The following is a 14,487-nucleotide window of genomic DNA, read 5'->3' as shown; positions in this document are numbered from 1 at the left end:
TGTTTTTGTCATTTTTTTTATTTTGTCAAATTGTTATCACATTTTTGTCACATTTTTGTCATTTTTTCGTCAATTTTTGGTCAATTTCTTGTGACATTTTGTGACATTTTTGCCTCTTTTTCATCCATTTTTCGTCACATTTTTGTCAATGTTTTCTCACTTTTTTTGTCACATTTCCATCATTGTTTTCGTCTGTTTTGTTGCTATTTTCACAGCTTTTTTCCAGAAGCTTTTGGACTGGGGTAAAGCCAAACTGGAGAAAATGTGCTCGGTTCAGGCGGGAGTTAAGGGGTTAAAGATGATGAAATTGGTCATTAAAACCAGATCCAGGGCAGTAAGATTAAACTAAAATTCAATCAACAGACGGAGTACGACAGCAGTTTTAGTTTAAAGACCCCCTTCTATATATTTTTGATTGACTTTCTCCTTTTGTAGAGTAACATTGTGATTTTATTTTTTTGATTAATACCATGGAAGCGTCTATATACTCACTGCTTAAAGCTGCTTAAAGGAAGATTTATTTAGTTAATAGTTACAGAATATATTGGTTTCCGCATAAAAGAAGAAAGAATTTACTATTAAAGTAAAAGGAAATAGTTCATCTTTATTTCTTTATTATTGATATTGATGGCAAGCTGAGTACTTAACAGAAAAAGCTCAGTTATATACAGTGGCGGCTGGTGATGTGAAAACTAGGGGGGGCTGTTGCCTCTACCTACCTTCAATTATATTTTAGAAGATACTTATAAACATTGTTTTTAACTTAAAAAAGAAAGTTATCTTAGAGGCATTTAATATTATTATTTTATGTAGAATATATTCAAAACTTACCGTTTAGTTTTATTCAACAAAAAAATGAATAATTTCTGACTAAAGTGTAGTGATAGTCACTATACATATTTGTGTTGTGCACCACTGATTTGTGTTTTGTACCAACAGAACCAGAACAAAGGCAGGAGGTGTTTCCTCTTTGATTTCATGTACAGTTTTAGTCTCAGACCTGCTGTGGTTTCATTATGAGCCTCAGAGCCACAGGTTTAAACCAGTATAAACCGACAGACAAATGATCCGCTCACAAATAATGTGCAGCTCATATTTAGACAAGAGTCCTCCTCCTCCGAGGCACCTGCTCCAGGTGCTACAGGAGCACCTGGAGCTCCTCCTGTAGCACCTGGAGCTCCTCCTGTAGCACCTGGAGCTCCTCCTGTAGCACCTGGAGCTCCTCCTCCGTTTCCCTCAGTGAGTGAATGACGTTCTCCTCTCCTGTCGTAGCTCCTCCTCACGGTCCTGAATCTTCTCTCCATCAAATGTCCACGTCCTGGGACATAACTGTCCAAGTCAGCGAGGGTTGTCCCAAAGTGTGAGATAAACAAGCAGTAGCTAAAGCAGACGAGCTAGTTAGCATCATCATGCTACCTTCAGGAAAGTCCGTTTAGACATGACTTCTGACTGAAGAAAGTCCCAAGTCCATTAGTTTGACTAAATCCTTTCACCTCCTCTCAGGAAACAACACGAAGCTTCTCCGTCTTTTCTCCGATCGTCCGTGAGCTCAGAGCTGCTCCTCACGTTTGTTTACAGTAGAGCTTCCTTGTCTTTCACCTGTTAAATCCCCGATGGGCGCTGAGGCCAAGCGCCCATCGGGGATTTATTATTGCGCGTCTCTGACTGGTTGAATAAATGATATACAGTGACGTTTTTATACCATAGTAGAGCGCCATTGGTTAGATCTCGTGGGCGCTGTTCCTCACCGCCCCGAGCACAAAACTACACATTTATGAGACTGTGTTACAGCGGTTACAGCACAAGATGAACCAGGCAGACACAATGACACGCTCCTTCACCTCCGCTCCCCCTCACGCCAGTGTAAAAAAACACCTGTACATAAGAAAGTTATGATTTTGCTAAACTTAAAACTTTTTATTTTATTTGCAAAATTGATAGCAGGGGCGGCGCCCACCGCCCATAATGGACCAGCCGCCACTGGTTATATATATCACAAATAGTGTCTGCAGTTCTGACTTTTCCCTTTTCCCAGGTTGCCACATCATCGCTCCCTCGGACATGATGGACGGACGGGTCAGGGCCATCAAACAGTTCCTGCTGGTCAATGGGCTGGGAAACAAGGTGAATGTTAGCACACTGGTTCTCTTCAGTCTCTTCAGGTGTTCTTTAAGACGTTTTGACTTTGTTCGCTCGGGGTCTGAGTTTGTTTCCTCTCCTGCAGGTGTCAGTGCTGAGCTACAGCGCTAAGTTCGCCTCCTGTTACTACGGGCCCTTCAGGTGAGTTCAGCTGCAGAAAAGACAAGACAGGAGCAGAAATGATCAACAATGTGAATGATCAGGATCAACATAACCTTATAATTATTACATGAAAGTCAATACAATACAGGAATACTGTCCACATCTGAGAGGGGGCTAGAAATGTCCCCAAAACTGTGGCTCCAGTTCCCCAGGTACTCTGAAGGTACATTTATCAAGGCAAAAGAGCCGGTGCAAGATGAAAATATAATATATGCAATTTACCATTTGAAGGGTTTCTGTGGGTCATTGAAAAGCAGTTAAATGAATAATGCCAAGATGAAGGTCTTAAAAGTAATTAACAAGCAATATTTATATCTAAATTAAGAAAATAAAAGAACAGTGAACAGTGTACGTTTAAGTCTTTAGGATTTGTTTTTAACTGGTAGCCCTCGAACAACTTAATGCTCTTAAAGTCTCCCTCAGCTGAAATAAGGTTGGTGACCCCTGATCTAGTCACTAAAACAGAAAATCTAATTCAGCCGAAGTTCATACTGAAATGTGAACAAGCCTTTGCTCAAAAGTTGTCCATTGTATCCAGTGGTGGTTAATAATGGTTAATAATTGATTGACTGCGGAATTCTTCCGCAGTCAATTATTGGTTTTCATGTTCTTTATTATTATTCCTCTTCCATCTTTTTCCCGATTTTCTCCGGCTTTCAGCACCTTCATGCTTTGTGCAATTTATGCAAGTTATGCATCAAAATGTTCCGCATGTTGAGGAGAAGGTGCTATTACTTTTGGGACTTCTGCAACTTATGGTTTTTCCGCAATCGGCCAAAATGTCAGAGATTTTTCCCATTGACTTATAATGGGGCTGCCGCAAATCCATGCTTTTCTGCACTTTTTTCTGCATTTTCTGCATTTTCTGCACTTTGTGCATGTTCAGCTTCTGCAACTTGTGGGTTTTGAGAAAAAATTGTCCTTCTGCAGTTTTCCAGTTTTTTTATACGAGAGTTTGAAATTTTTGCATTGGTGTGTATGGGGGAATCCAGCCAATGGGGAAACTCCAGGCCTTTCAACCATTTGTGCAGCTTCTGCCAATCAAGCACTGAGGCCATTTCAACAGTTTGACCAGTTTATGGAATTTAAAAGTTTATGCAACATTAACAATTTATGCAAATTAACCACTTTATGGGATTTAACCAGTTAATGCATTTTAAACCGTTTATGCAACGTAAGAGTTTATGCCATTTAGGATTTATGAATTTTAAAGAGTTTATGCAATTTACATAATTTATGCAAATTAACCCATTCATGCATTTTACCACTTTTTGCAGTTTATACAGTTTATGCAACATGACATTTTATGCATTTTACCAGTTTATGCAAATAAAGCAATTTATGCAATTTGAACAGTTTATGCAATTTCTGCATTCGCTTCCCGCAATTCCGCAGTCAATCGCAATGGCACAGCCATTGCATTTCTAGTTAATCATTGGTTTTGAATATCAAATCCTCCCCTCATTCCCGTGTTTCATTGAATCTTTACAAATCTTATGAAATGAAATACAGTGGGGAAAAAAAGTATTTGGCCAAAATCCAATACAATGTCTATGTCCCTGAAGCACCAGAATCCTATTTCCTGACAGTGTCTTTTGTCCCACAGAGACGCAGCTCAGTCCAAGCCTGCGTTCGGAGACAGACGCTGCTACCAGCTGCCCCCAGGGGCCCGGGGCCTGGCCCTCAGAGCCGTGGTATGGATACACTATGTACACTGCTCAGCACATCTATAACTCTGTGTAACTCTCTGTAACTCTGTGTAACTCTGTGTAACTCCGTAACTGTCCCACAGGAGCGCGATGTGAAGGAAGGAGCCGACATGCTGATGGTCAAACCTGGCCTGCCCTACCTGGACATCGTCAGAGAGGTCAAAGACAAGGTGAAAATTAAAGAACCTCACTCTTATAACCTCCTGTGACACTTTAATGTTCACTGATGAAACATGGATAGAGTTCAACCGAGTAAAGATCCGCTGTAACTTAAGTGTTTCCTGTTCACACAAAGTGGTAAAGTCAGTAGAATTCTGTGTTAGAGAAACAGAAGACTTCAACACAAGAGAACAGGGCTACTGATTCAGACACTACTATAGGGCTGTTCAATTAATCGAAATTCGATTACGATTTCGATTACAACAGTAAACGATTACAACATTAGCATAATCGCAAAAAAATAGTTTTTTTTTTTTTTATTTTTATTTTTTTTAATAAATTAAAAAAAAATGGGATTTTTGTCTTTTTCTGCTGGATTTTTGTCTTTTTCTGCTGGGTTTTTGTCTTTTTCTGCTGGGTTTTTGTAATTTCTTTGATGGATTTTTGTCACTTTTTTTATGGATTTTTGTCTCTTTTTTTATGGATTTTTGTCTTTTTTTTTTTTATGGATTTTTGTCTTTTTTTTTATGGATTTTTGTCTTTTTTCTGCTGGATTTTTGTAATTTTTTTGCTGGATTTTCATCTTTTTTCTGCTGGATTTTTGTCACTTTTTTGATGGATTTTTGTCTTTTTTTCGTTGGATTTTTGTCACTTTTTTGATGGATTTTTGTCTTTTTTTTATGGATTTTTGTCTTTTTTTTATGGATTTTTGTCTTTTTTTTTAATGGATTTTTGTCTTTTTTTTAATGGATTTTCATCTTTTTTCTGCTGGATTTTTGTCTTTTTCTGCTGGATTTTTGTCACTTTTTTGCTGGATTTTTGTCACTTTTTTGCTGGATTTTTGTCTTTTTTGATGGATTTTTGTCTTTTTTCTGCTGGATTTTTGTAATTTTTTTGATGGATTTTTGTCTTTTTTCTGCTGGATTTTTGTCTTTTTTGATGGATTTTTGTCACTTTTCTGCTGGATTTTTGTCACTTTTTTGATGGATTTTTGTCACTTTTTTGATGGATTTTTTTAAAGGCAACAAATAATCGTTTGAATAATCGTGATTTCAATTATGACAAAAATAATCGTGATTATTATTTTTTCAATAATCGAGCAGCCCTACACTACTATGTTCCTAATGTTGCCCAACAGCACCACCTACTGGCCCAGGTCTGCTACAGCTGGATCATGGTTTCTGTGGGACATTCACCTCAAACCCCCACCTTACCGAGCATATTTTCTCCAGTTTGGCATTATCCAAATCTAAAAGCTTCTTGAAAAAAGCGACAAAATAACTACAAAAAGCACTGAACCTTGAATTCTCCAGGTTCAGTGCTTTAGTCAAACTCGTAGCTAACCAATTTTCATAGCGACGTTTCTCTGCTCCCCTGAGGCAAAGGAAGTTGTGGGAGGACACGTTTTAAAGCCCTGATCTTCACATTCTTTCCAATGAAAAAAACATGAAGTCTCCATCACTTTCGGTCCCGGAGATATCGGCTTTTATCGGCGCTAGATCGGCCGATATCCTAAAATCCCCAAATATACCCCTAAAACTGCCATGTCAGCCTTAGTCCTCGCTTCCTCCATCAGTGCGTGCCGACAGTGGACGGCATTCGGCTCAGAAAGTCCCTGTTCGTTTCAGCAGCTGGAGGAGGAGCTCATGTTTGTCTAGAATCTTCCAGTTCTCCTCACGCTCATGTTGCGTTCTGAAGTAGGGCTGTGCAATTAATCGAAATTCGATTACGATTTCGATTACAACAGTAAACGATTACAAAAATAGCATAATCGCAAAAAATCGATTATCTTTTTCTTTTTTTTTTCAATTTTCTTTTTCAATTTTTTTTTTCAATTTTTTTTTTTTTTTTTCTGCTGGATTTTTGTATTTTTTTTGATGGATTTTTGTCACTATTTTTGCTGGATTTTTGTCCTTTTTTTAATGGATTTTTGTATTTTTTCTGCTGGATTTTTGTCTTTTTTTATGGATTTTTGTCACTTTTTTGATGGATTTTTGTCACTTTTTTGATGGATTTTTGTCACTTTTTTGATGGATTTTTGTCACTTTTTTGATGGATTTTTGTCACTTTTTTGATGGATTTTTGTCTTTTTTCTGCTGGATTTTTGTACTTTTTTTGATGGATTTTTGTTACTTTTTTGATGGATTTTTGTCTTTTTTCTGCTGGATTTTTGTCTTTTTTTGATGGATTTTTGTCACTTTTTTTATGGATTTTTGTCACTTTTTTGATGGATTTTTGTCACTTTTTTGATGGATTTTTGTCTTTTTTTTGATGGATTTTTGTCACTTTTTTGATGGATTTTTGTCTTTTTTTATGGATTTTTGTCACTTTTTTGATGGATTTTTGTCACTTTTTTGATGGATTTTTGTCACTTTTTTGATGGATTTTTGTCACTTTTTTGATGGATTTTTGTCACTTTTTTATGGATTTTTGTCACTTTTTTATGGATTTTTGTCACTTTTTTGATGGATTTTTGTCACTTTTTTATGGATTTTTGTCACTTTTTTATGGATTTTTGTCACTTTTTTGATGGATTTTTGTCACTTTTTTGATGGATTTTTGTCACTTTTTTATGGATTTTTGTCACTTTTTTATGGATTTTTGTCACTTTTTTATGGATTTTTGTCACTTTTTTATGGATTTTTGTCACTTTTTTGATGGATTTTTGTCACTTTTTTTATGGATTTTTGTCACTTTTTAGATAGATTTTTGTCACTTTTTTGATGGATTTTTGTCACTTTTTTGATGGATTTTTGTCACTTTTTTAATGGATTTTTGTCACTTTTTTGATGGATTTTTTTTAAAGGCAACAAATAATCGTTTGAATAATCGTGATTTCAATTATGACAAGAATAATCGTGATTATTATTTTTTCAATAATCGAGCAGCCCTATTCTGAAGTGTAACGAAACGTCCCGTCTCTCTCTCTGCAGTTCCCGTCGCACCCCCTGGCCGTGTATAACGTCTCTGGAGAGTTTGCCATGATGTGGCACGGAGCGCAGGCCGGGGCCTTCGACCTGAGGGCCGCGGTGATGGAGGCCATGACGGCTTTCCGCAGAGCAGGTAACACGGATTGATGAAACACTTAGGGGCCTGATTTAAGTGTGCAGCTGGGGCCTAAAAGGAGGCGAATGTTTGGGAATGTTTGGGAGCCGGAACCTTTCTATCTGCGTGTTTGTGGTACGGCCGTATATCTGACGCACATCCGCCCTCAACAGCGATGGTTAGTGCTAGATCGTCTGCTCCGGAGGGACGTCTGCTGTGAGTTTGTATAGATCTATGAGTTGGTTTGTCTAAAAATGCAAATAATCCTAATCCTTAATTAACCCCTTAACCTCCCACCTGAACCGAGCACATTTTCTCCTGTTTGACTTTACCCCAGTCCAAAAGCTTCTGGACAAAAGCTGTGATAATAGCAATAAAACAATGATGGAAATGTGACATAAAGTGACGAAAAATGTCACAAGAAATGGACAAAAAATTGATTAAAAATGGACCAAAAAATGTCAAAAATGTGACAAAAAATTGATTAAAAATTGACGAAAAATTAACAAAAAAACTACAAAAATCTGATGATAAATGACAAAAAAAATACAAAAAAGTGACAAAAATGTGACACAATTTTTTATTAAAAATGGACGAAAAAAATGTGATAAAAAATGACGAAAAATTGACAAAAAAATGTGGCAAAACGTGGCAAAAAAAATTACACAAATGTGATAAAAAATTACAAAAAAATTACAAAAATGTGACGACAAATTTATTAAAAATGGACAAAAAAATGACAAAAATCTGATGAAAAATGACAAAAAAAATACAAAAAAGTGACAAAAATGTGACACAAATTTTTATTAAAAATGGACGAAAAAATAGATGAAAAAATGACAAAAATGTGATAAAAAATGACAAAAAAATTTACGAAAAATTGACAAAAAAACGTGGCAAAACGTGGCAAAAAAAATTACACAAATTTGATAAAAAATTACAAAAAAATTAGAAAAATGTGACAAAAAAAATATTAAAAATGGACGAAAAAATGACAAAAATGTGATAAAAAATGACAAAAAATTGACAAAAAATTGACAAAAAAAATACAAAAATCTGATAAAAAAAATACAAAAAAGTGACAAAAATGTGACAAATTTTTATTAAAAATGGACGAAAAAATGGATGAAAAAATGACAAAAATGTGATAAAAAATGACAAAAAATGTATTAAAAATTGACCAAAAAAAATGACAAATGTGGCAAAACGTGACAAAAAAAATTACACAAATGTGATAAAAAATTACAAAAAAATTAGAAATATGTGACAAAAAAATTATTAAAAATGGACGAAAAAATGACAAAAATGTGATAAAAAATGACAAAAAAGTTACAAAAATGAGTTGAACGCCCAACAAAAAAAAAGTTGGGAAAAAAAATCTGATGACGTGAGGGAAAAGATCCTCTCGGTTCAGGCGGGAGTTAAGAGGTGAACCATCTCCCTGGCCCTAACCTTCATTTGTATCATGATATCTCACGTTTTCACAGCAGACTGTCCCTCCGGATTATCCGATCTCGCACTAACCAACAGCGATGGATGCAATGGCTGCTCTGCTTTTTGGCGATGACACGAGTGGCCGCCATTGCTATCGTACCTCCATGTGGCCGCTCGTCTCCCATTGAAATGCATCGGACTTTAGACATGTGAAAAACACTTTTTACTTTCCACAGGAGCCGACATCATCATCACGTACTACACGCCGCAGCTGCTCGACTGGCTCCGACCGTGAAGACGACAAACCCTTCTTCTGTTTCTGAAGAGATCAAAACGTGCTGTGACCTTCTCGAGCCGTCTGTACAATCAGTGTAGAGCTTTTATTGTGTTTCTATTGTATGTCATGGATTTAAGGGCTACCATTGTCCAAAGGGAGATTTGGGGGAGTTTATGAATTGGTAGATTATAGTGAGATGATTACAGCCATAATAATACTAATCCAGATTACACAGGTTTATGCACTAATGACAAGCACCAAACAGAATAAACTGATCCAAACCCCATCTGCGTTTGTATTTGTTTGATTATTCTTTGTAATACAGATAAAGGTGTATTTTTTTATATTTTTTTTATTGGTATCATCAGCAAAAAGAACGGGAAAGGTGGTCGTAGAAACAGAAGCAAAATCATTCATATAAATAATAAATAATAGTGGTCCCAAAAGTGAACCTTGTGGTGCACCATACTCCACGGAATTCCTTTTAGATTCACTTTTTTTTTTTATACTGGGCTTTACCCAAATCTAAAAGGTTCTCAACTGGAGAGAAACAATGTAATGCGTCATTTGAAAGCTAAGACCTACAAAAGTGATGGAAACTTTTTGTCAAGTCATTTTTGTCATATTTTTGTTGGGTTTTTTTCCAGGTTTTTGTAGTTTTTTCATCACATTTTTGAATTTTTGTCATTTTTTTGTTGAGCTTTTGTCACATTTTTTTTTTTCATTATTTTTTCTGTTATTTTTTGTTGTGTTTTTCTCACGTTTTGTAGTTGTTTTTGTCCGTGTTTTTTTCATGTTTTTGTTGACTTTTCATCACATTTTTGAATTTTTGTCACATTTATGTTGAATTTTTGTCATTTTTTTGTTGAGCTTTCATCACATTTTTGTCACTTTTTTTTGTCATATTTTTGTTGTTTTTTTTCATTCTTTTTTCAGTCATTTTTTGTGTGTTTTTCTCACGTTTTGTTGTAGTTTTTGTCCGTGTTTTTCTCGCTATTTTGATGCTTTTCTTTTTCGCTTTTAGATTTGGGTAAAGCTCGGTTGAGGCGGGACCTGTGGCCCTAGAGCCAGTGGCCCCTCTGTGCTCTTCCAGAACGGACATGTGGCCAGTCCGCCCCTGGGTGCAGGTTTCAAGAAACAGACTAGTAGTCGTCCTAAATCCCGGTCTCACAGTGGCTTAGTGGTTAGTGGTTCTCACACAAAGGGGCGGGGCCTGAATTGAGGTCTGTATGTTCCACTTCTGCCCTGCAAATAGATTCGATCTTTATTGAATAACCATGGGATGCTACTGTAGGGCCCCCATGTGGACTTTAGCTTATAGGGCCCCAGAAGAGCCAGCACGGGACGCGGTAAGACAGTCATTTAGAATTCCATAAAACAAAACAAAAATAAACTAGTCTCACCCTTGTTAACCTCTTAACTCCCACCTGAACGGATCCCATTTTCTCCACTTTGGCTTTCAACAAAAATGTGACAAAAATTCAACAAAAATGTGACAAAAATTCAACAAAAATGTGACAAAAATTTGACAAAAATGAGACAAAAATGTGACAAAAATTCAACAAAAATGTGACAAAAATTCAACAAAAATGTGACAAAAATTCAACAAAAATATGACAAAAATTCAACAAAAATGTGACAAAAATTTGACAAAAATTCAACAAAAATGTGACAAAAATTCAACAAAAATGTGACAAAAATTCAACAAAAATATGACAAAAATGTGACAAAAATGTGACAAAAATTCAACAAAAATGTGACAAAAATTCAACAAAAATGTGACAAAAATTCAACAAAAATGTGACCAAAAAAAAATTTCAAATACAAAAGGTGACCCAACACAGCAACAACGCGAGGAAAAAAGTCAGTTTTGTGGGTCTTAGCTTTCAAATGAGGTGTTACACAGGCCAAAAGAGGACAGAATGCATTTGGTTCAGGCGGGAGGTAAGAGGTTAAGATCCAACCGTGTAAAATGTGAATTTTTGCCGTCTGTTAACTGGTCTTAAACCTTTGATCGGGACTGTTCAGCACTTCCTGAATCCATTACTGCATAAACCAATCAAAATAAGTTGTGAGGTTATTAAAAAGAACAACTCGTCATCTCTGAAGCCCTGATTCAGCTCAGTGTCTGCGGGGCCACGTCCTGATGCTGAACGGCACTGTCAGTTCTAAAGGCAGCCAGCAGGGGGAGCACACGGACCATTGAACAGCCTTGTGTCGCTTTTAAGAGCCCGAACTTTTCCACATCAGTTTGTCTGTTCTCGCGCGCGTGGCCGTGTTTTTTGTCTCTAAATCTGTGAACGCGGTGTCTCGGTTTGTGCTGAAGACACGGAGAATAAGATCCAACAGAATCTCTGTCCTTTCACGCGCAGAGGGTCGTTCTTTCGTCCTAATAAGGCATGTGGTGGTTCCGGATAAACAGATACAACATGTGCTTCCGTGTGTTTGTTTTGGTCTCCATGGAAAGCGTCAAACACGGTTCTCAGAGCTCCTAACTGGACTGCGGGGTCTCGGAGTGGGCTGTGACTTGAGCCGCGTGTCCGCGCGCGCGCGTGTGTGTGTGACGTGGAGAAGGAGTGTTTGGAGCTGCTCGCGCGCAGGACTCACCGAGAGCGCACGGCAGTGAGAGGCACGCGCCGCAGTGGACGGTTGGACAAAGGAGACCGTGGTTCTGGCGCGTGGGAACGCATGGCTCAAACGGGCACGTGCCAGCGGACAGCCTAGCGCGCGGACAGGAGCTTATGTGAGCCGCTCGCGCCCTGCGCTCCATGGGATCCACGCGTGAAATGTGGCGCGTGGGAGTGCGGTGCTGGCTGTTTGTGGCGCTGTGCTCGTGCGTGGCACGGAGATGCGATGGAAACGTGACGGTGGCCGTGATGTTACCGGACAACCATCACAAGTACGCGTGGGCCCTGCCGCGCGTGATGCCCGCGCTGCGCATGGCACACGATGACCTGGCACGGCGCGGACTGCTGCTCGGCCGCTCCGTGCGCTTCCTCAACTTCAGCACCGAGGACCCCGCCGCGGGCTCGTGCGCAGAGAGCCGTGCTCAGGTGGTGGCTGTGGACGCCAAGCTCTACGTGCGCCCGGACGTGTTCTTCGGCCCGGGCTGCGTGTACCCGCTGGCCTCCGTCGGCCGCTTCGCGTCCCACTGGCGCCTGCCGCTCGTCACCGCGGGCGGCCCCGCGTACGGCTTTGACAAACGCGACGAATACCGCACCATCGTGCGCTCGGGACCCTCCACCACCAAACTGGGCGAGTTTGCCAACGCACTGCACGCGCACTTCAACTGGACGTCGCGCGCCATGGTGGTGTTCCACGACCTGCGGCAGGATGACCGGCCTCACTACTTTCTGTCCGAGGGAATCTTCCTGAACCTGAAGGACGAGATGAACGTGACGGTGGAAGCGCAGCCCTATCAGGACGACCACAAGGAGTACCGCGAGCTCATCAGCTTCATGCGCGAGCACGGCCGCAGTGAGTACCCAAACTGTCCCGAACTTTGTCCATCTGGGGCTTTGGGGAGGGGGGTTCGGAGCCGCTGCGCAGGGAGGGCTGCTGTTCCCATGAATATCCCATCAGCCCACGGGGGAGCGGATCAGCAGCATTAGCTCAATATGGTCTAAACCTGTAGAAACCTCTGACGGAGCCGCTGTCAGCCTCTCAGCCATTATGATCACTGTGTTTCAAGGCCAGACACAACAAGTACAACAAAAGATCTGCACCTGGTGAGACTGCGCTCGTGTCCGTGACTACATATATATGTTTATAGATCTATATCGTTAAGTGTGTTGTAAACAGTGAAAGTTGAGACAAAGGCTGGAGGCCGTGAGAGACAAACGCGCTGAATGGAACGCGCTCAGTGACGCACGCGCCTTTAGAAGCGGCCGCTCCAAGGATGCGCTGCAGAGCTCGCGCTGCCTCCGAACTCATGAATGGAAGGATAACGAGCTCGTGGCCTTCCGGTGTTTTTCATACACTCAGGGTCGATTATGAAACTCGAGCGAAATTCATGTTTTGCAAGAAAAGGCAAACACTGCGCTTCAACACTGCAGACCAAACATTCTCACTCTAACTTCATCTCATTCTCCCAAATAAAACTATTCAAAGGTGATGAAAAAAGTGGGAAATGTTTGAATCAAGTCAGGCAAACGCTCAGCTGTTCCCTTTGTGCTGAGGTTTGGGGAAGAATTTAGAGATAGAGATGTTTTGTTGAAAAGTGGATACAAAGATAAAAGCAAAAGCAAATAACAAATAATCTGTAAAATGCCTTTAAGTCTATGAAACTACACAATTCTTTATCCTGGACTGAATAAATATACAAGATACAGCCGACTCTAAAATGACAGTAAACCTTCCTAAACCTCTTAACTCCCGCCTGAACCGAGAGGATCTTTTTCCTCACGTCATCAGATTTTTTTTCCATCATTTTTTTGTTGGGTATTCAACTCATTTTTGTAACTTTTAGGTCATTTTCCATAAATTTTTTGTCATTTTTTTGTCACATTTTTGTCACTTTTTTTTCACATTTTTGTCATTTTTTTTGTCCAATTTTGATCCATTTTTCGTCACATTTTTGTCATTTTTTCGTAATGTTTTTTATCAATTTCTTGTCATTTTTTGTCAAATTTTTGTCACTTTTTTGTCATTTTTTCGTAATTTTTTTAATCAAATTTTTGTAATTTTTTTTGTAGTTTTTTGGTAATTTTTTTATTGAATTTTTGTCATTTTTTCGTAATTTTGAAATAATTTTTTTGTAATTTTTTGTCAATTTTTTATCAATTTTTTATCGACTTTTTGTCATATTTTTGTAATTTCTTGTCACATTTTTGTCATTTTGTTTGTCACATTTTGTCACAGGCAAATCACTTATAACGATATAATAATTTTAACCATTTTACATTTAAAATACCTTATATTTGAGCAGCATCAGCTTCGTGGTTGTATAAGCTACACCGCGGCGGAGTGATCTGCTAGAAAATAGTCCTTCAAAATGCGATCATTCATGTGATGCAGGTCAGTTATATTCCACAGACATTTATATGGTTAGTCTGGTGTTATAAGTGATTTGCCTCAGGTGCTCTGTGGAGCGGGTCACACTGTTTTTAATGCAGGCTAGCTGATACCATAGACATGCACTAGCCTTGCATTAGCCTAGCGCCACAAAGCTCTTCAAATATATGTGTTCTGTTTCATCGTTTTCGATACGTCTCTGTTTCTCGTGATTATGGATTTGGAACGCGATCCGCTCTGAAATATTCATGAGGAAAACATGGTGAGGCGTTCAGGGACAGCACTTCACGCTTGTTGTGCTGCTGATTCGTGATATCTTTGACCGTCTGATGGAAGTTTACAGCCGTGTCTCTGATTCGAGGGGAGTTTTGGTTGATTTGTGATTTGTGATTCAGGATCAGACTCCTTCATGACTGACGCTGGGGGAAACGGCGCTCAGGGCTGCATGTGGAAACTTCCGCTGTGTCAATCAATGAGAACAGGACACATTATGCAGGAGCAATTAGGTTTAGCACAGCCACAGAGGAGGAATCTGCTGATGCTGTTTTG

The 14,487-nt window shown here is 39.1% G+C and overlaps 2 protein-coding genes across 2 annotated transcripts in view; both read left to right on the top strand.

Annotated features, from left to right (window-relative positions):
- Positions 1–9,069, top strand: part of alad (aminolevulinate dehydratase) — a 31,000-nt gene extending 21,931 nt beyond the window's left edge. The window contains exons 11-16 of the mRNA XM_079581268.1: positions 2,036–2,124; positions 2,225–2,280; positions 3,908–3,995; positions 4,094–4,180; positions 7,103–7,232; positions 8,885–9,069. Coding sequence (XP_079437394.1) covers positions 2,036–2,124; positions 2,225–2,280; positions 3,908–3,995; positions 4,094–4,180; positions 7,103–7,232; positions 8,885–8,943 — 509 coding nt within the window. The 3' untranslated portion in view covers positions 8,944–9,069. The remainder of the gene's footprint in view (positions 1–2,035; positions 2,125–2,224; positions 2,281–3,907; positions 3,996–4,093; positions 4,181–7,102; positions 7,233–8,884) is intronic.
- A 2,321-nt stretch (positions 9,070–11,390) lies between these two features.
- The window catches only part of npr2 (natriuretic peptide receptor 2), a 149,470-nt gene continuing 146,373 nt past the window's right edge, over positions 11,391–14,487 (top strand). Inside the window, exon 1 of the mRNA XM_079581235.1 lies at positions 11,391–12,402. Within this exon, the coding sequence (XP_079437361.1) occupies positions 11,694–12,402 (709 nt within the window). The 5' untranslated portion in view covers positions 11,391–11,693. The remainder of the gene's footprint in view (positions 12,403–14,487) is intronic.

Source organism: Gobius niger, assembly GCF_951799975.1.
Source record: "Gobius niger genome assembly, chromosome: 22".
Classification (NCBI taxonomy): domain Eukaryota; kingdom Metazoa; phylum Chordata; class Actinopteri; order Gobiiformes; family Gobiidae; genus Gobius; species Gobius niger.
Note: the sequence above shows the minus strand (reverse complement) of the source record. Positions and strands in the feature narration are given on the sequence as shown.